The sequence below is a fragment of the Bubalus kerabau genome, chromosome 8 (genome assembly GCF_029407905.1).
Source record: "Bubalus kerabau isolate K-KA32 ecotype Philippines breed swamp buffalo chromosome 8, PCC_UOA_SB_1v2, whole genome shotgun sequence".
Taxonomy (NCBI): Eukaryota; Metazoa; Chordata; class Mammalia; order Artiodactyla; family Bovidae; genus Bubalus; species Bubalus kerabau.
In genome coordinates, this window is record NC_073631.1 from 53168574 (window position 1) to 53192128 (window position 23555).

Sequence of the window (23555 nt, forward strand, 5' to 3'; positions counted from 1 at the left end):
AGGAACTCCTGACAATAGATACTAATGTTGAGAACTTGCATGGACCAGGCATCATGGACTCATCTAATCCTCACACTCCAGGAGACAGGGCTCGGTAACCTCATTACACAGATGAGGAAATGAGGACACAGAGAGCTCAAAGAGCTATCTGAGATCACACAAGTGCTAATACAGACCCAGGGTTCAAACCCAGGCCCTCGACGGTCACAGTCTGCATTTTCATCCTCCACCCGATGCTCCTCTGGTGTTGATGCAGGTCTCATCAGGGGTTAACACGAGGACCTGGAGTCAGGCTTGTGAGACCCTAGCACAGATCTGAGCACACGCAGTGCAAGTCATGCTGGGTGTTATATTGTCACTCTCCGAATGCCCCAACCCAATGATTCTGCCTCTGGTGACTCTGAAAGAGAAGGAACACGGGCACCTTTGTTTGGCTCCTGTTGGACCAGATCCACCGGTCATCTTGCAGCCGGTGCCCCAGAGAAAGCACCATAACCACCATCTCAGTGAGACCTACAAATGTGGTGTTGACCATTATTACAATCAGCGCTGAATTTGATAGCCTGGTTATCATGCTGTTTCTCACCTTGTTAGATTTCATGAAATTAAAGTACACAGACAAAAAGGGGCTTGTGATTCTTTTGTATTTATTGTGCTTGTTATGAAAATCTAAGTACAGAATTCGAGCAGCAAAGCTGGCTTCTCCAGGGTGTGTGACAGGGAGGGTCAGGGTCGTGGTTTGGGTGGAGGTGCTGAGGGAGGAGACAGGGAGCTGCTCACAGTGTGCGCTCAGGAGTTGAAAGGACTTGGGGGTGGGACAATTATGACATCACTGATAAATACACATCTGAACTGAGATAACCCAAACCAAAAACCAAGCAGAGACTTTCTGGGACTGTAGAGGATGAAGGAAAGTTGACCTCTCAGTAGCGCCCCCCATTACGAGATCTTCCCGTCACAGCAGACTCCTGTTCTCCTAAACACACAGGAAAGGATGACAACAAAGTAGACTGCGCTCAGGAGCAGGAGTACGAGGTAGGTGTAATAGGCGGAGGTGTTCATGAGCTGCAGCTGCAGGGTACCTAGGAGAAGTCATTTGGTTAGTTTCAAGTGTTCTTTGGAGAGGAGAGCATATACTCACGGAAGTGGTCACAATGATTTATTTCTGGTGATCTGCAAAGAAGTGGCACCCGTGTACCACCAAACCCAAAGAAAACAGATGCAACCACCATGAGCACCACCACCACCAGAACAACTCAGAATCTAGTTGACAATTCAAGTCAATCAATGACCTCAACTAAATTCAACAGAACCTTCCCAAATATTAAAAAGCAAGGTTGTGTTTTTAAAGAATGAGTCCAAATGGGAAAAATATCTATGATAAATAGCATTTTGCATTTTTTGCCCCATCACATCTCTGAGTAACAATAACAGGTGATGTTTAGTAACCCCTAACCAAATGTCAAACACTTATTCTGAGAGCTTTGCATGCAAGATTCTAATCTTAGTTAAGTTTTCAAATAACCTATGAGATTATCATTTTCAACACTCTTTTACCAGTAAACTGAGGACAGAAAGAAATAATTTGCTTGGTGTTACACATTTAGAAAGCACCAGAAATCACATTTCAATCCCAGCAACCTGAATCTGAAGAAGGTATTCTTAGCTGCTCTGTAGTCCTGCATTTCTGTGTGCAATAAATATCCCAGACATCAAAGTTAAGCATAAACAGCAAGTTGAACTGCTGATGTGGAAGCATCTGAGCCATTACATGTTGTGCACCAGTGAGATTCCTATGAAGGGGATAAACCAGGGAAATGTGGTTGTGACACAGTGAGGTGGGTGGAAGCCTTTAGGAAAGAGAACTTTGTACAAAATGGAAGAGAGTGGTTAGTCCAAAATCCCCGAAACCTTAGGAGCTCATGCCTCAGTCACCTGTCTTTCTTAGATATCTAACCTCGTGCCCGTGATGTTCTAGGATAACTGCACTTATTCTCCTTCAAAATTTTGCAAGAAATATATGATGTCAAGAAGCAATTAACAATGATACTGGGCCTGACTTGCTACTCAATGGACTACAAGGCTGACTTTCTTCCTGTATGTTTCCCTTTTCTATGCTTTACCTTCATGGAGTCAGAACTCCAGAATCACTAGTATGTGATGTGGAAAGAATCTCAGGAGGAGGGACATGCTCATAACTCATGGCCATGAGTCAGGTCAGATGTTGGCTGAGTTCCAGGCCCCCTGACACCCTGGGAACGGAGGAGGGATCAGCAGGACCATTGCCAGTGCTTCTAAATTCACTGAGAACCTTCATGTAGGGAGAAGGGGTCACCAACTAGTACTGATCCTGTGCCAGCTAAATGGATACCCTACGGGAGACATTCCACATAGGTGACCTTATCTCTGTAATAACTGAGTTGGGTACAATTGTTCCAAGTTGGCAGAAGAGGGCACTATTGCGCAGAAATAGAAGTAATGTACCCACCTTCGTGCAACTAATAATAAAAGAACTGGGGTTAAAGTGCTGTCTGTGATAGTTGGAAATTCACGCACTTATACCCTGCCCATGGGTCCACCCTGTCTCAGGGCCTCGGTCTTAGGATTCTTGCTCTATATCTTAGAGATGGAATAGAGAACTGAGTAAGGGTCTGAACCATGGATTCAGATGGCCTTTGTTGAATCCTCATATCTAGCTATGTAGCTTGGTACAAGAGATTTAAGTAATTTTGGCTAGTGGCCCTCATTGAAAACTTATGGGAAAATGTTGCACCACCTCATAGGAGTGTTATGAGGAATAAAAAATATATGCACATTAGATACAGCACAACACCTTATGTATATCAAGCTCTCAGCAAGTGTCAGTTCATGTATTAGTAACCAGCAAGGGCTAAAACTTAAAAATAATCTAGAAACAACTTGATATCAAGTTTCTGCAATTATTACAAACAGAATCTACACAACTGGGTAAAGCCGGCTGTTGAAATAATTTGGAGCCTATCAGTTCATCCTCTCATTTAGAGTCATCTTACACCAAAACCAGCATTTAATGTGTTAAGATGACTACTCAGGAATAATGGATTTACTTAAAATATGCAGTCTATTCTGCAATATCCAGACATTTTGTTTTTTCTACCTTATATCAAGGAAGTCCAAAAGTCAAGTTTATCCAGAGGGAAAAAAGTGCTGTAACATGACACAAAGGCAAACAAAGACAACACTTACTGCTTTCACCTTCCAGACATGCCTTTGTAGAATTAGTATCTAGAAGAAAGGAGAGCAGGTATTAATCAATTGTATTGTCAGTCATTCATATATATTATTAGACAGTGGCACAAATGTGATTAACTATGTGTGCGTTAATATGATAGAAGATCTGCTAACACAGACAGGAGAGATACTCTGATTAAATGTATGAACACCAGAGTTTCAGGAATAATTGACTTTTTCTTAACATTAACCAAGGAAGTTCAAGAGGTAATTGATAGGTAAAAATTCATGCTTTCTGCTGCTGTTGTTAAGTGGCTTCAGTCATGTCTGATTCTGTGCGACCCCAGAGACGGCAGCCCACCAGACTCCCCCGTCCCTGGGATTCTCCAGGCAAGAACACTGGAGTGGGTTGCCATTTCCTTCTCCAATGCATGAAAGTGAAAAGTGGAAGTGAAGTCGCTCAGTCGTGTCCGACTCATGCTTTCTAATATATATATATTATACATATTATTTCTGTATATGTATACAATAACTTTTCTACTATGCTTGATACAGGCTTGATAAAGAACATCAAAAAAAAAAAAAAGAAGAAGAGATGGAGAAACTGGAAAACATAAACTAAATGAAATGGGAGCACTGAATAGAAAATAGAAAAAGTGAAACAAACTATATAAAAGTAAAAGATTCTCATATAGTCCAGTTGCTTTTAAACATGGTTGCTTATTAGAAACATATCTGGAGCTCTGGCAAAAAAAAAAGCAATACCTGGGCATTTGTATTTTTCAAAAAATTCCAAGTTAATTCTAATACACATCTGGATTTTAACAAGTGTTTACAGGTTTTTCTATTAAACGGTAGTTTTGGTGATACAGAATTCTATTATTTTTCTGTTGACCAGTCATGAGTCAATGGTATTAAGTGAGTACTAGTTAATGTTAATGTTAGTCACTCAGTCATGTCTGACTCTTTGTGACCCCATGGACTGTATAGCCTGCCATGTTCCTCTGTCCATAGGATTTTCCAGGCAAGAACACTGGAGTGGGTTGCCATTTCATAATCACAATAGTGAAAGATGCTTTTCAGTTTTCACAATCAATAGTCAAACAAAAATTAAAAGAGAATTACAATTGCAAGCCATAATGGGAACATGATTAACCTAACAATATAAAACAATTACATACAGTTTGGGGGGTCAAGCAGAGTGACATGGGAAATGGGAGTGCATACATGCACATGTTTTCATCTGTCCAGCCAATCTGAATTATGACATTTTGATTTCATTTGTTTGACTTAGTTTGAATAGGATGCTAGATTTCTAATTTAAAAAAAAATAGATATGCAACAAGAAACAAATGTTTACTATTTAGCACAAGGAGCTATAGTCACTATCTTGTAATAACCTATAACAGAAAATAATTTCAAAACTAATATATGTGTATACGTGATTGACAAAAAAATTCTACATTTAGAAATTTGGTAATTTTTATCTTTGTCAGTTTTTCTAAATGGCCTATGAGTATCTAATAACAATGTATGAGATACAAAATGTTAAATATATTTGTATAGGATATAAGATTAAGATCAGATCAGATCAGATCAGTCGCTCAGTCGTGTCCGACTCTTTTCGACCACATGAATCCCAGCACGCCAGGACTCCCTGTCCATCACCAACTCCCGGAGTTGACTCAGACTTACGTCCATCAAGTCAGTGATGCCACCCAGCCATCTTATCCTCTGTTGTCCCCTTCTCCTCCTGCTCCCAATCCCTCCCAGCATCAGAGTCTTTTCCAATGAGTCAACTCTTCGCATGAGGTGGCCAAAGTACTGAAGTTTCAGCTTCAGCATCATTCCTTCCAAAGAAATCCCAGGGCCGATCTCCTTCAGAATGGACTGGTTGGATCTCCTTGCAGTCCAAGGGATTCTCAAGAGTCTTCTCCAACACCACAGTGCAAACGCGTCAATTCTTCGGCGCTCAGCCTTCTTCACAGTCCAACTCTCACATCCATACATGACCATAGGAAGAACCATAGCCTTGACTAGACAAACCTTTGTTTGGCAAAGTAATGTCTGCTTTTGAATATGCTATCTAGGTTGGTCATAACTTTCCTTCCAAGGAGTAGGTGTCTTTTAATTTCATGGCTGCAGTCACCATCTGTAGTGATTTTGGAGCCCAGAAAAATAAAGTCTGACACTGTTTCCACTGTTTCCCCATCTATTTCCCATGAAGTGATGGGACCGGATGCCATGATCTTCGTTTTCTGAATGTTGAGCTTTAAGCCCACTTTTTCACTCTCCACTTTCACTTTCATCAAGAGGCTTCTTAGTTCCTCTTCACTTTCTGCCATAAGGGTGGTGTCATCTGCATATCTGAGGTTATTGATATTTCTCCCGGCAATCTTGATTCCAGCTTGTGCTTCTTCCAGTCCAGCATTTCTCATGATGTACTCTGCATATAAGTTAAATAAACAGGGTGACAATATACAGCCTTGACGTACTCCTTTTCCTATTTGGAACCAGTCTGTTGTTCCATGTCCAGTTCTAACTGTTGCTTCCTGACCTGCATACAAATTTCTCAAGAGGCAGATCAGGCAGTCTGGTATTCCCAGCTCTTGAAGAATTTTCCACAGTTTATTGTGATCCACACAGTCAAAGGCTTTGGCATAGTCAATAAAGCAGAAATAGATGTTTTTCTGGAACTCTCTTGCTTTTTCTATGATCCAGCGGATGTTGGCAATTTGGTCTCTGGTTCCTCTGCCTTTTCTAAAACCAGCTTGAACATCAGGAAGTTCATGGTTCACAGATAAATTAATATAAATAGAAATCTATTATATTTAAATTATTAATAACATCATTCAAGATGCTCCCATTTTTATTTTTTCTGCGCTTGATAAAATATTCTCAGAGAAATGTTAATATGTCTCATTATGATTATATGTTTTTTTATTTTCCCATATATTTCTTCCGATTTTTGCTTAAGGTATCTTTGTTTCTTTGTTGTTAGGTGTCTAACTGTTTATGATGTTTATTTCTTTGTGAATTGTACCTTTTTTGGTATCATTTTTTTGAATTGTACTTGTTTTTTGAATTGCATCATTCAAAAGTTTCATCTTTGTTACATTTAAAAATAAATAATATTTTTTAGAAAGAAAATTGATCAGGAAGGGAAAAGTGCTATGCTGCTGCTGCTGCTAAGTCGCTTCAGTAGTGTCCGACTCTGTGCGACCCCATAGAAAGCAGCCCACTAGGCTCCTCTGTCCGTGGGATTCTCCAGGCAAGAATACTGGAGTGGGTTGCCGTTTCCTTCTCCAATGCATGAAAGTGAAAAGTGAAAGTGAAGTTGCTGAGTCATGCCGGACTCTTAGCGACCCCATGGACTGCAGCCTACCAGGCTCCTCCGTCCATGGGATTTTCCAGGCAAGAGTACTGGAGTGGGTTGCCATTGCCTTCTAAGATTTAGAGCTATTTTTGTAATTTATTTTTAATTAGTTTTAGAAGAGGATATAAATGGATATGATGAATATATGAATAAGTACAGCCATGTCATGTTTTGGAAACCAAGTGTTTTCTCTGATGTTATTTCATTTGTTCTTCATTGCAGCCCCAGGACAAAACCAAGACTAGTGTTCAAACCTGATTTGATCATTGGATAAACTAAGAATCAGAGAAGATAAAGACTTACTTCAGAAATTCGGACTGGTGCATAGCAAACATCTATGCACATTCTATGTGCTTGGTTCCCACTGCTTTAAAAAGGTTCCTAGCCACAGGGAAAAGCACAAAATGATTCCTTCTGATGGGCCCTTTGGAGCCTTTGGTCTGTTAGGTGAACATGCAGGACATTAAATCCTGAGTCCAGTGAGTTACAGGACCACTGCCAGGGCCAAGGCACATCCCAGCTCTCTGCCCACACTGCATGGACATGTCTAGCATCAGCTCATGGGGGCTGCTTTGAGATGTCATGCCTGGATCACAAGTGACCCTAAGTCATCAAGGAAAGTGTATATTCTCTTGACTGTAATGCATCCTCCTTGGGCAGTAATTCACCCCAGTGTGTCCATCCGTACATCCCTCCAGACCTGGCATGTGCTAGGGCTGCAATAAAAATATCTTGAAAGACCTTTTCTAATAGCAAGAAATGCATTCATTATGTAGAATGGGAGTAAGTTTGTACACTTTAGCATCACCCAATCTTTGATTACAAATTTTATCTTATAGTGATATGTAAAATACAAATTTCAAAAACCTAAGCCCTTAAAAAACCACCTGGTCAAATTATTCTTTTTGCTGAGCTGCAATTTGGCTCCCTTATACTAACACCATTTTGTCATTTAATAACTCATTGCTTTGGAATTGTAAAGGAGAACTGAATTGAGAATGACTTTGCCTGCTTAAGGACATTCCTGAAAGATGTATAAGTGTTGTTATTTCCTGACCAACCAAGATCCCAACAGTGAAGATCTGTTGTGTGCTAAGTTGCTCGATGCTTTCACATATGTTGTTTCATTTAATCCATACAACAACTCTAACACTTAAACATCATATGATCTTAATATTTTGGAAGATGAAACTGAGGGTGAGAAAGTAAGATTTTTTCTTTTCTATGTTTCAAAGCCTATCCTATTTTAATCCTATGGGGAGATAGCACCATTAAATGAAACATCATTTTATCAAGACATATTTGTTTGTTTTTCATTAACACTTAGCCGGAAAGGTGGGTATTGCCTTTGAAAAACAGTATTTGGGGAGGTTATATTTACATTTATATTCACTCACCTTCTTTTATTGAAGGAAAAATAATCTCTTGATCAATTCCTCCTATATTTTTCTTGTGTTTGACAACACATACATGTTGTTTATCCATAGAGTTTTTGGTCACGGTCAGCCAGCTGAACTTCATGTATGTGTCCTTGGTCTTCATGGTATTTCCCTGCTGGGATGGCAGAGCTCTTCTGTCATTTTTTGCTCTCCAAGAAACTGTAATAACATCAGGGAAAAACTTCTCCAGGAGACAAAGATATGTTCCAGCATTATCATGGTTGATTTCAGCAACTGAAGGAAGAAAAACAGTGGGCTTGGGGGAAGTGTCTGCCTCGAGGTTTCTCTCTGTAGGGCAATATGGAATAGTAATTAAAAAGAATGGTTAAAGAAACACCAACATGTTGTGGCTTGGAAAAACCTAGTGAGTAGTAAAAGAACAGAAGGCTACCGCTCACTATGGCCTTTCATCCACAGTACGTTGGTAGGTGCTTAGTACTGATTTATTTTTAATGGCTAGAGAAATTCAAGACTTCATGGAACTTTCCCAAAGTCACAGCTGTTAAGTAGCAGAGCTGGATTATAACTCGACCTTCACTTTTTCTCCATATGCAGAGATGGGGTGCATCTTGTGTGTGTGCCAAGTCGCTTAGGTCGTGTCTGACTCTTTATGACCTAATGACTATAGCCTGCCAGTCTCCTTTGTCCATGGGATTATGACTTTTAAATATCCCATATAAATACTCCACATCAAGACTTCCAACATTCATGAACATGTTTATTGATTGAACCCATGCTTCCTACAGTGGAAATGTGGAGTCCCAATCACTGGACTGCCAGGGAAGTCCCCAGTTATCTTTTCAAAAATCTCTTTTGTTCTATAATACTGGAGCCTGTTTTGAAGTGGATGGGTGGGTGGTGCGAATAGGGGTGGCGGGGGCAATGGGTAACTGATGGTTTCTGTATTGGTGAAAATCTTTGCTAGCTTCTAAACTACTTCCCTTTCCCATCCTGTGTTTTGCAATTTATGCTCTCTTTGTCCAAATAACACATTCTCATATTCTGCAACTCTGTGGAATCTCACTCTTCATTTAACTGATTCTGGAGTGAACCATAAAAATACCCAGTGAAAATTTATTGGTTTTTACAAAGCAATATAGTTACTTTTGAGAATGGGAATCAACACCCATGTGTACTTGACATGTGTACTGCGAAGTTGAACTTTGAGCTCCAGATGTGGATCCCATGCCCAATTCTGAAGTGATGAAATTCTCTTTATTTCTAATTTTACATGACCTTTCAATTTTATACCTGAACCACTCCAGATTTTGGAGTAGAGCAGCATGTTATTTATAGTGCCTTGATTGTATAATGTTATTTCCAAAACTTCTATTAAAAATGTATTATTAATCCCAAGCTCCTAATTTGGGATTAGCAGATACACATTACTGCATATAAAATAGATAAACAATGAGAACCTACTATGTAGAACAGAGAAGTATATTAAATATCTTGTAATAACCTTAAATGGAAAAGAATCTGAAAAATAATATACACACACACGAAAAAAAACTGAATCACTTTGCTGTACACCTGAAAATAACCCAACATTGTGAACTAACTATGCTTTCATGTAAAAAAAATGTATATTCAGAAAGGCTCTTATACTAAACTTATCAAGTAATCTACTTAGAATTTTTCCAAATTCAGAAAATGTTCACCAAAAGCACATTTTATTTTGGAATTTCATCTGAAATTTTAGCTTGAGTAATAATACACAATATTCTGGCTCTCGGTGTTTTCCCTATAATTTGAATTTGCCCCCTAAGGCTGCTGAACTGCTTTACTGCCACTATTTTCTTTTTTTTCACCAGCTGCATGAAGTATATATCTTGACAAGGGATCGAACCTGTGCCATCTGCATTGGAAGGTGGAGTCTTAACCACTGGACCCCTGGGAAAGTCCTTCACGGGGAAGTATCTTAAGAAGGGAGAAACTGGACTTCTCATCTGAGAAGAAAAGACATTTCTTGGGAACTTCTGCCTGTGCAGCAAAGTTCCTGGTTTTTCTTCTAAATCAGTAAGCAGACAGGGTTGATTTTTCACTCATGTTGTAAATAAAGTTGGGTTGTAATGTGCTATTTTAATTTTATACATCTTGCTTTTAGTACAAGTGGTATTTTACACATTATAAAAGCAAGACACTGTGATTTCTCCAACCATATACTTTGTTGATAGTGATTTAGGTCCTCCCTCTTTTTACCCCCTCTCATTTTTCTTTTACAAACTAAATAATTGAAGCTCTTTCATACTTAAATAAGAATTTTTAATTCATGAGATTTCTATCTATATTTAATTGACTTCACTTCTTGATCATTTTCTTTATAAATTAAAACTTTTTTCTGATAAGTATGAGCACGAAGCCCAAGCTTACTGGTTATATATTTTAAGCCAATAAATGTTGTTGTTAGAAATGATATCATTTAAATTAAAGGATTAAGATTTAAAGCACATAGAACAACAGGACATATTAAAAAAAAACATATTTTAATCTCATTTTTTCTTGCCACGTAAACCAAAGTCCACTAAAGAGAGACAGATACCTTCCAATTCAATTTTATGTGTGTGAGGGAACCATAAGATAACTTTCCATTTGTTAATAGTACAGCTGCATCCTCTGAAGAATTTCAATTCATCAACAGTTTAGCTACCAACACTCTGCCTCTTGGATGCAACTTTCCCTTTACATTTGAATAAACACCTATCCAACACATATGACGTGTTAGCCAACAAAACGTACGGTGCTCAGTCGTGTCCAACTTTTTGCAACCCCATGGAGTGTAGCCCGCCTGGCTCCTCTGTCCACGGGCTTATCCAGACACGAATACTGATGCATTAGACAACGTGCTAAATACTTCATCACAATGTCTCATTTAATTCTCATACAACCCCTGCTGGATAATACTGTTATACTATTTTACAGATTAGGAGACTGATTCCAGAGAATAACGTACATGTTCACATACGTAGTTAGTGGTGGATCGGAAGTTCCAGGTCAGCCTGACTCCAAAGCCCACTTTCTTTGGAAATACCCCTTCAGCATCAGGAAAGGAGACATGTTAACTCATAAAACTTACCTGTAATGACAAACTTCAACCCTGGGCCAAATACTTACATGATGATTATGTACATTATACATGAGCCTTTTATAGAAGTCCACACAGACAAGAAGCCAAATTTTTTATAATATTTGTACAGTGTTGTCTATGCTCTCCTTTACTATGTGAATTTGTGGTAAAATCTCTCCTAAATCTCTACATCTAATTCCCATCCACATTCCCATTTGGGGGGAATATCATTCCTATTTAATTATTTCTTACCTTCCCTCTACTACCTTGAAAAAAAAATTATATTCTTCTGATACCTACCTGTGACAATGAGTTTTGCTCCAACATTGAAGTTTTTTATGTAATTATTCCACAGTGATTCAAGTCATATCAAAATCTTTAGACTAATTAGCTTCTCTGATTTCTTCAAATTCTAGTAGAACTATGATGACTTGGAATTCAAGACACTAGGCTTCTGGTCCTGGTTCATTTCGCTCCTAACAAGCTCTGTGGTTGAGCAAATCAAGTAAACTAACGCCTTGGGTACCTTATTTATTTGAAAATGACCGTGCTACTGTTAAGTCAAATGACCATCCTTATTAGTGTTTTGGTGAGCTCAAAATGAAACAAGATCTGAAAAGTCATTTGAATAAAAATTATATAGAGGTAAGAGATTGTAAATATTACTACATTATCATTGATATTATTAGTAGTATTTTTATTTGTGATAGTTGTGTGGTCCAACATGACATTTTAATATCATGGGAGCAAAGCTTGCCTCTCTGATGGGAATTCAGTATCTGGGGTTTACAAGTAGATCCATAGCAACGGATGACTTGTTGGCATCCCTCTGTGTTTTGATATGTCTGGGATTCTCCAAGCCTGTATCACAGCTTTTCACACACCCAGTTAATAGGCAGTCATTTGTTCTGTCGTATTTGCTGCATTTCCAGGGTGAACAAAATCAAAGGGAACATTGGCTAAAGCCTAACGTATGCAGCCAGTATATGGAACTTCACTTCTGCTGTCCACAACAAATGGCTTTTTCCCCAACAACAGCACAATCTATGGGTAGCTCAAGATTTTACCAGAAATTTCAGCTTCAAAAAATCTATCCAGTTCATGTCCAAAGTTCAGCTTGCAGCTCCAGGTATGGGCCTTATGTCAAATGACCACAAAAGTGGCAGGATGCCTGGTACTCAAATTCTCCTTTGTTAAGTCGGATTGCTTCATTGGCTGCCTCATCTTATCAGCTGAGGGTCACCATTCATGAATGACATTACATTTTGGTGTCCATTGCATTGATGCATTGGGAGCACAAACATATTTGTTTGAAGACCATTTCCTCCATTTTATAAACTGGATATTGAAGGCAGTGTCCCCTTTTTACTTCATTTTCATACTAAAGACTTCCACATTGAAGTTCTTTTTTCTAATTTTGTGGTGGGAAAACATTTGAAAATTTGGTGTGCTTATTTTCGTCGGTTAATATAGGGTAGCTATTCCACTACATTTTTTTTCTTGCTTTCTCATTTCTTGTTTTTAATTCACTTCTTTTGGATTGAGATAGAACTGACACATATTCTGAATGTTTAATAAATGCACATTCATGTGACTTACATGCATGATCTTTGTGAGGGAAAGAGACGTCATTTCAGTGCTATGATTAAAAGCAAGAGCATTGCTTTCACATGTGAGCAGCAATACAAAGTATGAGCTATTACTAATAGTTAGTTACAGAATCCAGGTCAGGCTACAGAAGGGTAAATATTCAGGATATAAAGACATGACTTAATGTTTCAAATATCACATAATGATCCAGTCCTCTTACTTTGACAAGTCTCTACTGGATCCCAAACTATGCCACAGTAGCTAGTCATGTGACTTTAGGCAAGTAACTAAACTTCTCTAAACCTCAGTTTCTTTATCTATAAAATGGGAATGACAGGATTACTGGTGAGGAAAGTATAAGGCATTGAAACTACATATCATGGTGTCTGCTGCGAAGTCACTCCAGTCGTGTCCGACTCTGTGCAACCCCATAGACGGCAGCCCACCAGGCTCCCCCATCCCTGGGATTCTCCAGGCAAGAACACTGGAGTGGGTTGCCATTTCCTTCTCCAATGCATGAAAGTGAAAAGTGAAAGTGACGTCTCTCAGTCATGTCCGCCTCTTCGTGACCCCATGGACTGCAGCCCTCCAGGCTCCTCCATCCATGGGATTTTCCAGGCCAAGAGTACTGGAGTGGGGTGCCATTGCCTTCTCTGATCATGATGTCTATCCTTCAGTAAATGTTAATTAACATTAAAATTCTCTTTAATGGCATGGTTTGAGGCCATTTCATCAAAATCTTCCAAAACAAAACATACGTTTTTTTATAAGCAATAACTGTTGCACCAAGCTCAACAATCCAAGACGTCCTACTTCTGCAGCCATGGACCATAGAAGACAGGTCTCAATTAAGCCAGAATCTAGAATGCGTTTCCACTAGAATAGAAGCTGTTTGGTGTTGAGACTTGTTCTGTGTCTTGTTCACTCTTCTGTCTGCAGCTCCCAGCACAGAAACTGTCCTCAATAAATATTTGCTGAGAGAATGAAAGAGCAAAGGAGAATGCCCAGCCATGAAGACACTTTCATGAACTTTGGAGCTGAAATGGCTCATTGAGCTCACAAACTGGTCCATGTCCAGACAATTTCACAAGAGATGAGATAGTTTAAATATCAAATAATCTCAGCCTCCTTCTAAGAAGCTAGAGTAATAAGAAGTGAGATTTATCAATGTTGTATAATCATTTACTGTAAGAATTTCCTTCCACTGCTCTTAGGGATGAGATGAAAATCAGGAATGTTGGTTTTGCAGGAGATTCAGGAGCACAGTATTTTATCTCACAATATAGAGAAGAGATAGTAAGAAAAGTGTTTCTCACTTAATAGACTGCTTACAAGAAAAGGAACTTGAACTATTAACTTATACCAATGTGATGATATAATATGCTATTTTGTTAGAATATAGAAAATAAACGAAGCAATAAGACAGACATGGTCTTCAGAATACTTTACTATCTAGCCTGAGTCTATTTCGTGTGTGTTTTCTAGAACACAAATTTCAACTGCTTACAAGCAGGGACAAGAATAAACCATTTACAAGGTGATTTAGTTTCCATATACAGTGACCAATAGCTGTAAAACTACTGTTTAGATTCTGAGACCAAGAATGTGGCAGCCATATCAGGGAGATCCCAGGTTTTTTCTACAAAGCATCTCTCAGTGTTTTATGAATACAGTAAGAATAGAAAAATGATACTTACCAGGAGGAGTTACTATGATGTTAGCTCCTTCTCCAAATATCTTCCTCCAGCCTGAGCTATCACAATGGTAAAACCTCCTGCAATAATCCAGCCTTTTTCTACCTTTATAAAGTGACTAGAAGTCAAAAAACTTCATACTGGCAGTTTGTTCTGAATTCTTTTGGAAGTCCTTGGATATAGGTTTCACGGCATCCAATGTTTTATAAGTTTTCCTCTGATTTGTTGTTATTATTCAGTCACTAGGATGTATCCGCCTCCTTTGCAACCCTTGGACTGTAGCCCGCCATGGGATTTCCCAGGGAAGAATATGGAAGTGGGTTGCCATTTCCTTCTCCAGGGAATCTTTCTGACTCAGAGATCCACTGGGGAAGCCACTTTCCTCAGATAAATGGACCCAAATATCTGCTTTCCAAGGAGTAGTAATCACTGAAAACATTGGTGAAGATGAAAAGGATAAAAACAGGAAAAGAACACTTCACTGACACCAACTGGTTAACCACCTGGGTTTCTCAATTTCCAGGAACGGTATTCAAAGAATCAAGACTTTTTTTTTTTATTTCCTGGTGTTCAGTTCTGTTGAAACTGCTCAGAGTTTGCATCAGTTGAAAGGCAATTCTCTTTTCACAAACACAAGGGCTATTTAGTGATTTGGGAATGTATTGCTAAAAGGAGAAAAACCTTCAGTAACTGAAAATGCAAATACCCCATCAGCCATCACACGTGTACATGAGAAATGTGAACAAACTCTCCATTCATTGGGCAGCACAATTCTTTACCAAGGTAAAGGAAAATGAGAAAATAAGTCCTATGATGACTTATTTAATATTATTTTTCCTAGGATAAAGGAAGAAATTTGCAGAATTCTCTCTCCGTTGAAATAATACTTTCTTTAAACTAATACGTGAAAACAATATCCATTTCTCTGATAGTCAAAAGAAGTCTCTTCGTGGCTATTCTGTAATTTCAAGCCACTCATCTTGGGGCAGGGGGAAAGAAATTGCCAGGAGCAGCTGAGTACTCCTCTGAGCACAGATGAGCTGCCCATCTGCCAGGACCAGACAGGACAGGCTCTTACTGCCTCCATGTCTACTCCAGATGCACTTGTTCATGGTCTAAGTCCCGTGAGCAATCAGTTCCTCTGCCCCAAGGATGAAAGTATGAGGGTCAGGTTGGGCAACTGTCCATTCACAGGAGCTCAGCTCACAGTCCCAACACAATGGGAGGGGATGAGAAATTCATATGCTAATTATATTTAGATAGATTTTTTTTTTTTTAATTGAGAGTTCATGGGAATTTCCTGGCAGTACAGTGGTTAGGACTCTGCACTTTTACTGCTTTTACTGGGCTCAATCTCTGGTTGGGGAAATAAGATCTCATGATCCACAGAATGTCCACAGAAAAAACTGAGAATTCTAAGTTGTTAGTACTTCGGGCTGTCATATACCCTTTACATCTATTGTAGTCATGAATGATGTCCCCTCAGTTCCTTTCTGAAAACTTGTCCTGTGATTTTCCTTATTCCAAGACCATGAGCAGAATTATCGGGAGCTTTAGGAATTGTTTGTTTTTCAAAATGCATGAAAGATTTAAGCAATAAAATGCAAAAGAGTAACTAAAGAGTTATGTAATTAATAAGTTTTATTAAATATAAGAACAGTAAGAAGACAGAGTATAAGGTTTTACTAAAGGGCATAAAAGTAAACCTGCATAAATGGAGAGACATATCATATTCATGAAGGAAAAGCTCAATGTCATAAACATGCAAACTCTTCTTAAAATCATGTGTATAAATAGACTAATTCCAATGAGACTTAAGGTAGCATTTTATTTTTTTGTTCCATGTTGTAAAGATTGGGGCTGAGCTAGTTATATTTATTTTAAATTGATATAAAAAGTAAAATGAAATAATTTAAAAATTTTTATTAAAATAATGATTTTTAATAACTAATTTGGCATAGCAGCTCTTAACCCTTATTGCAAAGTTACTGACATAACATGATAATGGAGTAAGAATACTGAGACATGAATAAAACACAAATCCTCCAAGCATATGTTAATATAAAAATATAATTAAGACATTTTTAATTTTAGGGAAATGATGGATTGTCTTAAAATTAGTTATGAACTATTAATTATATGTTGGAAGAAAAATAGCTCTCTATCAAATACCATAAAGGTTAGGTTTGTATTAAAAGGCATCTAAAAGTGTGAGTTATAAAGAACAATGAATGAAGGTCACTCAGTGGGGTCCGACTCTTGCGACCCCATGGACTGTAGCACACAAGGTTCCTCTGTCCATAGGATTCTCCAGGCAAGAATACTGGAGCGGGTTGCCATTTCCTTCTCCAGGGGATCTTCCTGATCTAGGAATCAAACCTGAGTCTCCTGCATTGCAGGCAGATTCTTGACTGAGCTATGAGTAGGGGACTAACTGAGTCCTTGGGCAGAAAATCTTGGAATGGGAAGAGGACAGGAGACACCTTTACTTAATGTTTAATTTTTAAGAAGGAGAAATTCGGAGAATTTTTTCTCTTTTTTTTAAAATTGAAGCATAGTTGATTTACAATTTGTGCCAATCTCTGCTGTATAGCAAAGTGACTCGGTTTTACACATATATATGTTCTTTTTTTTTTCAACATTGTTTTCCATTATGATTCATCCCAGGATGTTAGATGTAGTTCCTTGTGCAATACAGTAGGATCTTGTTGTTTATCCATTCTAAATGTAATAGTTTACATCTGCCAACTCCAACAGAGAAGGCAATGGCAACCCACTCCAGTACTCTTGCCTGGAAAATCCCATGGGCGGAGGAGCCTGGTAGGCTGCAGTCAGACACGACTGAGCGACTTCACTTTCATTTTCCCTTTCCACTTTCATGCATTGGAGAAGGAAATGGCAACCCAATCCAGTGTTCTTGCCTGGAGAATCCCAGGGACGGGGGAGCCTGGTGGGCTGCCATCTATGGTGTTGCACAGAGTCTGACACGACTGAAGCGACTTAGCAGCAGCAGCAGCAGCCAACTCCAAATTCCTAGTCCATCCCTGTTCTCCTCTTCCTCCCTCTTGGCTACCACAAGTCTGATCTCTATGTCTTTGAGTCTGTTTCTGTTTCAAAGATAGATTCATTTGTGTCATATTTTAGATTCCACATATAAGTAATATCATATGGGATTTGTCTTTCTTTTTCTGACTTACTTCACTCAATATGATAATCTCTAGTTGTATCCATGTTGCTGCAAATTGCAGTGTTTTGTTCTTTTTATGGCTAAGTAGTATTCCATTATAGATATGTACCACATCTTCCTCATCCATTCATCTGTCAATGGATATTTAGGCTGTTTCCATGTTCTGGTTGTTGTGGATAGTGCTGCTATGAACATAGGGGTGCAGGCACTATTCAAATGACTGTTCTGTCCTGGTATATGGCCTGGAGTGGGGTTGCTGGGTCATACGGTAATTCTATTTTTAATTTTCTGAGAGACCTCCATACTGTTTTCCATACTGGTTGCACCAATTTACATTCCCACTGACAGTGTATTAAGATTCCCTTTTCTTCACACCCTTTCCAGCATTTGTTATTTGTAGACATTTTAACGATAGCCATTCTGACTGGCATGAAGTTACACCTTGTCGTAGATTCAATTTGCATTTCTCTAATAATTAGTGATGTTGGGCATCTTTTCATGTGCCTAGTGGCCATCTGTATGTCTTCTTTGAGGAAATGTCTATTAAGGTGTTCAGCTCACTTTGCCTCTGGGTTGTTTGTTTTTTGTTTTTGTTGTATGATCTGTTCACATATTTTGGAAATTAAGCCCTTGTTGGTCACATCATTTATAAATAGTTTCTCCAGTTCTATTGGTTGTCTTTTTTTTTTTAGTGGTTTATTTTGATGTGAAAAAGCTTGTAAGTTTGACTAGGTCCCATTTGTTTATTTTTGTTTTTATTTCTATTGCCTTCAGAGACTGACCTAAGAAAACATTGGTATGAGTTATGTCAGAGAATGTCTTGCCTATGCTTTCTTCTAGGCAAGTTATGGTGTCAAGTTTTATGTTTAAATCTTTAAGCCATTATGAGTTTATTTTTGTGTATGGTGTGAGAGTGTGTTCTAATTTCATTGATTTATGTGCATCTGTCCAACTTTCCCAGCACCACTTGCAGAAGAGACTTTTTCCCCCCTGTTTTTATATTCTTGCTGGAGAACTTGTACTTTTTAGAACATTTCTAGGAATGTATCCATTTCTTCTAGGCAGTCTATTTTCTTGCCATGTATTGAGTAATTATTTGTAGTAATGAGTTATTGCTGTTTGCATTTTGGTGGTATCAGCTGTTAACTTCTTCTAATTTCATGTCTAATTTTGTATCTTTGAGTTCCCTCTCTCTCTCTCTTTTTTTTTCCCTGATGAGTTTGGCTAAAGGTTTACCAGTTTGTTTGTCTTTTCAAATAACCAGCTCTTGGTGTATTGATCTTTTCTATGATGTTTTTAGTCTCTATTTTACTTTACTCTGATTTTTATTCTCTTTCATTTACCTTTGTTTTTATTTGTTCTTTTTCCTAGTTCTTTTAGGTGTAAGAATAGGCTGTTTGTTTGAGGTTTTTCTTGTATCTTGAGGTAGGCTTGTATCACTATAAACTTCTCTCTTAGAATAGCTTTTGCTGTATACCACAGATTTTTTTTTATGGTGTTTTCCCGTTTTCATTGTCTTCAAGCATTTTTTATTTCCTCTGATTTCTTCAATCACACCTGGGTTGTGTATCGCAAACTGCTTATCCTACATATTTTTTTGTTTCTCGAACATACAGTGTCTCTACCTATAGCTGTGTCCTTAGAGAAACTGACCTGTATAAACAGAGACAGAGAATGGAAACTGAGGGAGAGATCATAAGGGTTCTGTGAGTACATGGAAAAGTAGTTATCACAAAGTGTAAAGAAAAACAGTGATATAATATGCATTAGTCAGTAATTGGGGGAGAAATTGGATCTCCACATTAAGATTGCTACCTTACACCCATACACAAAAATTCAAATTAAAGTTCATCAAGGAATCAAAAGGGCAAAACAAAGTCTTAACACCATTGGAAAAGTATAAATGAAAATATATTTATGCTTCAGGCTTTCCTAAAGCTGCAAATAGTTACAGTGTGGTTGCTGATGCAGTAGAGCAAGCTAAAGGCAGTGCATTTACTATGCAATTCCTTGCTGTCTGCAGTCACGGAGCTAAGAAGAATCTGAAGCTTTGACTTGTAGTGTGAGACTGTTTTTTTTTTTTTTTTTTTTTTTTTTATTTAATTCCGAGATTCTGATAGAGAAATGTGATGACCTGGAGAGCAGCAGCGCCCAGGATGCAACAAGACAGATGGGGCTTCGGGGTGGGGATAAGACCATGAACACTATTCTAGTAGGCATTCCTGTGCTAGTGCAGCAAGACTTACAATCAACCTGAAGAAGAATCACTAGGAGTCTACCAAAAAATGCACATTTTCAGCCTTCGTTCCATGATTCTGATTCACTCTGTTGAGTGCCACCCAGAACATGCACTTTTATTCCAATTCAGGTACTTCTGATGCAGGTGGTACATGGACCACAGTTTGAGAAACACTGTTCTAGAAGCTCAGACACTGGTACACATTTGGAAGAACCATATACACATGAGCTGACATTTCTGTATTTCAATATCAATTTTGCTTCCTTAAACCTAGCCCAATAAGGCAGCCACAACCCTTGGCTATATAACTTTTCAACTGAAATATATACCATTCTTTGATTGTTCACCCAAAGTGTTCTTTAATTTTAATTATTGAGAAAATTATGATCTGATAAGTCTCATTCTAGTTTGGCACTTGGCCTTGTTAATGGTAGGGAGTGGGGGTAGAAAGAAGCTTTGGCTTTACTTGTTGAAGACAGTTCTGGCTGTGGGCTGAACTTCAACAGAGGGTATAAGTAGAATACAACAACGGGGCTTCTCTTGTAGCTCAGTCGGTAAAAAAATCTACCTGCAATAATGCAGGAGACCTGGGTTCAATTCCTGGGTCTGGAAGATCCCCTGGAGAAGAAAATGGCAACCCACTCCAATATTCTTGCCTGGAGAATTCTTGCCGTGGACAGAGGAGCCTGGCAAGCTACAGTCCAAGGGGTCTCAAGAGTTGGACACAACTTAGTGACTAAACCACCAACCACAAACACCTAAAACAATCACTTTTCCCCCTACATTTTCACTAGATCAACCATGCCCTCGTTGATTATGTGAGAGAAATATCAGTTTGTCCAAAAGATAAATTGGATATCAGCTTGAGGTTCAAGAACTCCGAGTTTTCATTCCATCATTTCTCATTCTTCATACTCCTGGATAATAAAGATGCTCTATTCCCAGCCATTTTCTCATCAGGTGAATGGTTCAGTATTCTCTAGTCTTTCCATTTTCCTCTCCTAAATATCTCCCCTCACAGATAATCCTAGGTTCTCTGTCTGTCTTAAAGAGAAAATAATATGAACTCTACTAGCTTCTGGGAGATCTGAGAATATGCTGCCTGCCACACTGCTTGCCTACAGACAGGAGATGGAGGCCTGTTTTTAGGAAAAACTATGGCTATTGTGGGGAGGTAGAAGGTGGCCATCAAATATAAAGTTTGATTCATGGGCATTGAGTTCCGGGTTTTTCTTTGTTTAGAGCAAAAAGAAATTGGGGGAGGAAGTGAAGCGGCCGCTGATATCAGGGCTGTGATTTTCAGCCACAAGCAAAATTTCCAGTGCAGTGTACAGGAAGTCTGAACCAACGTGCTTATCCCAGATAGCACAGTAGTATATGCCGGAATCACTTGCTTGCAGATTTAGGATTGTAAATGTATAGCTCCTCCCTGTGCTCTTATAGACATGGTATTTTGTTCCACTGATTCCTGATTCAAGCACAGCCTTTGAGTTGTAGCTGTCGTAGTATAAAAGGCGTCGGGGGGCCGTCCCCTCCTCATGTTTGTACAAGTGGATATAGGTGGCCCCTTGTGTAAGATCACAAGGGAAGGAAGCAGTCTCCCCAGTATTACTAGTGATTAACATCAAGTCGGAAGATACCTGCATGACTGCAATGGGAAAAGCAACAAAAAATAATGAGGAAGAGGAACCACTAATTTCTTAGGATGACCCTCTTCCCCACAACCTCCCCCACCTTCCCCACCCCCCACCCCTACCCCCACCACACACACATTGCCACAAAATATAGAAAAATTCCAGGAGCATCCAGGCAACACACTTACCGGGAGCCAGGACAACCAGAAGCAGTGCTGGGGCCCGCATCCTGCCCCAGCAGTGAGCTAGACTGGGATTCTGAGCAGATGTGATGGCAGAGAAGTCAGGGAGGATCTCTCTTAAAGACCACCGGGCTGATCCCAGAGTGGGTGGGTGCTGGGGGAGGCCTGGGGAGGAGCCTCGCCTCTCTGCACCAACCCTTTCTTGAGGGCCCTCCTGTGGCAGGCTGGGAGCTGCCATCTCCCCCATAGGAGAGGAGAGGCCTGAGCACTGAGAACTCAGAACTGCAAGCAGATGGATCAAATGCGAACTGAGGCGAGGAGAGCCATGGACCAAGCTTGCCTGTTGCCTCGTGGAGTGAGCAGTCCTAGTGAACAGGGGCTAAGTTCCCTGCAGTCCAGCATTTCAGTGTTTATGCTGCTGCCACGGTCTTGTCCGGTGACTCTTTATATTCCTTCCCCGAACTACCTTTCCTTTTACCCCTGTAAGCAAACTCGGAGCCAACAACCAGAGAATCCAATAAGAACTGAACCTGCTTTATTATAAGAAAGTAAGATTGATTATGTCAGTCTACATTTGACTGTCCTTAAAATTAAATGGATGTGTGTTCGTGTGTGTGCATGTGTTATAAATCTATTGGAGAGAGGATTCATGTTCATCCTCAAGTGAAGGCTGCCTCATACAGAGTGTCCAGATTTCATGAAAAAATAAGGAGCCTCACAATAGTTGGAACAGACAAACTAAAAACATATATTTTTTCTGAAATTCAGGGACATGCAAATCAAAACTACAATGAGATATCACCTCACCCATGTCCGAATGGCTATTATTGACAAGGCTAGAAATAAAGTGTTGAAGATGGGCAGAAAATAGAACCCTTGTGCACTGTTGGTGGGGATGTAAATTGGTGTAGTCGCTATGAAAAACGGTATGGAGTTTCCTCAAAAAGTTAAAAATGAAACTACCACATGATCCAGCAATTCCACTTCTGAGTGTTTATCTGTAGAAAACAACAACACTAAGAGATGCCTGCACCCTTATGTTCACTGTTTAGAACAGCCAAGGCAAGGGAACAAGCCAAGTGCCCATCAACAGAAGAATCAAGTACCTGTGGTGTGTGTGTATATATATACACATATATTATACACATATATATGTGCAAGTAATCCCATTATGTGGGCCCTCATTATGTCATGGTTTTAGACAGCTCTCCCAACTTCTGTACAGCTCTCCTCTTGACCAGTTCTTTCTTTACCACTCAATTTCTCTACCTCCCTCTGTTAGTCCATCTCTGTGCACAGATCTTTTCAATTTCCTATTGCTACCCCACACCCTCTTTCTTTCCAGCTCTGACTTTCTTCCCTCTCTTTCTCTTTCTCTCTCTTCTGTTTTACAATTTCCTTCCTCGTCTCTATTTCTGTCACTTTCTGTCTCTCTTCTCGCCCATCTCTACCACCTGCCTTTCCTTTTCTAGTTCTCTATTTTTATTTCTTATTGATTTGACTTCTCTCTCTCTCCCTCTCTTTCCATTTTCTTTCATGATCAGCCTAACTACTTTAAATTTTCTGTGATTCCAACCTCTGCGATATCTCAGGATTGGCGTCTGGTAACTGACGATTCTATGTTACCATGTTGTGATGTTCCTGGTTACCCAAAGGTAAGGACTTTGGGATTATTTCCTGCGCATTTGGAATATCATGTTATGGACTTCAGGCAGTGTTTAATACTGTGGAGTGTGCTGAGTTTTTTGTCAGCCGGGCATTGGCCCAGTCGTGGAATGCTTTCGCCGGGCAGGTCCAGATAGTGCAATTTTCAGACTTTGCAGTGCTATTCACACCACATTGTGTGTCCCACCCCGAGTGGTTTCAAATCAAAATTTAAAGAACATGGTTGTGATTACATAGCCATATTTTTATAATGTGGATTTTTAAAACATTTT

The 23555-nt window shown here is 39.2% G+C and overlaps 1 gene segment (V, D, J or C); it reads right to left on the bottom strand.

The window, feature by feature from the left end:
• Positions 1–780: 780 nt before the first annotated feature.
• LOC129658826 (T-cell receptor gamma chain C region DFL12-like) lies at positions 781–21664 on the bottom strand. The segment is given in 6 exon segments: positions 781–1082; positions 3226–3264; positions 7990–8313; positions 11393–11443; positions 21157–21450; positions 21625–21664. Coding segments are annotated over 6 exon segments (891 nt in total).
• Positions 21665–23555: the final 1891 nt, after the last annotated feature.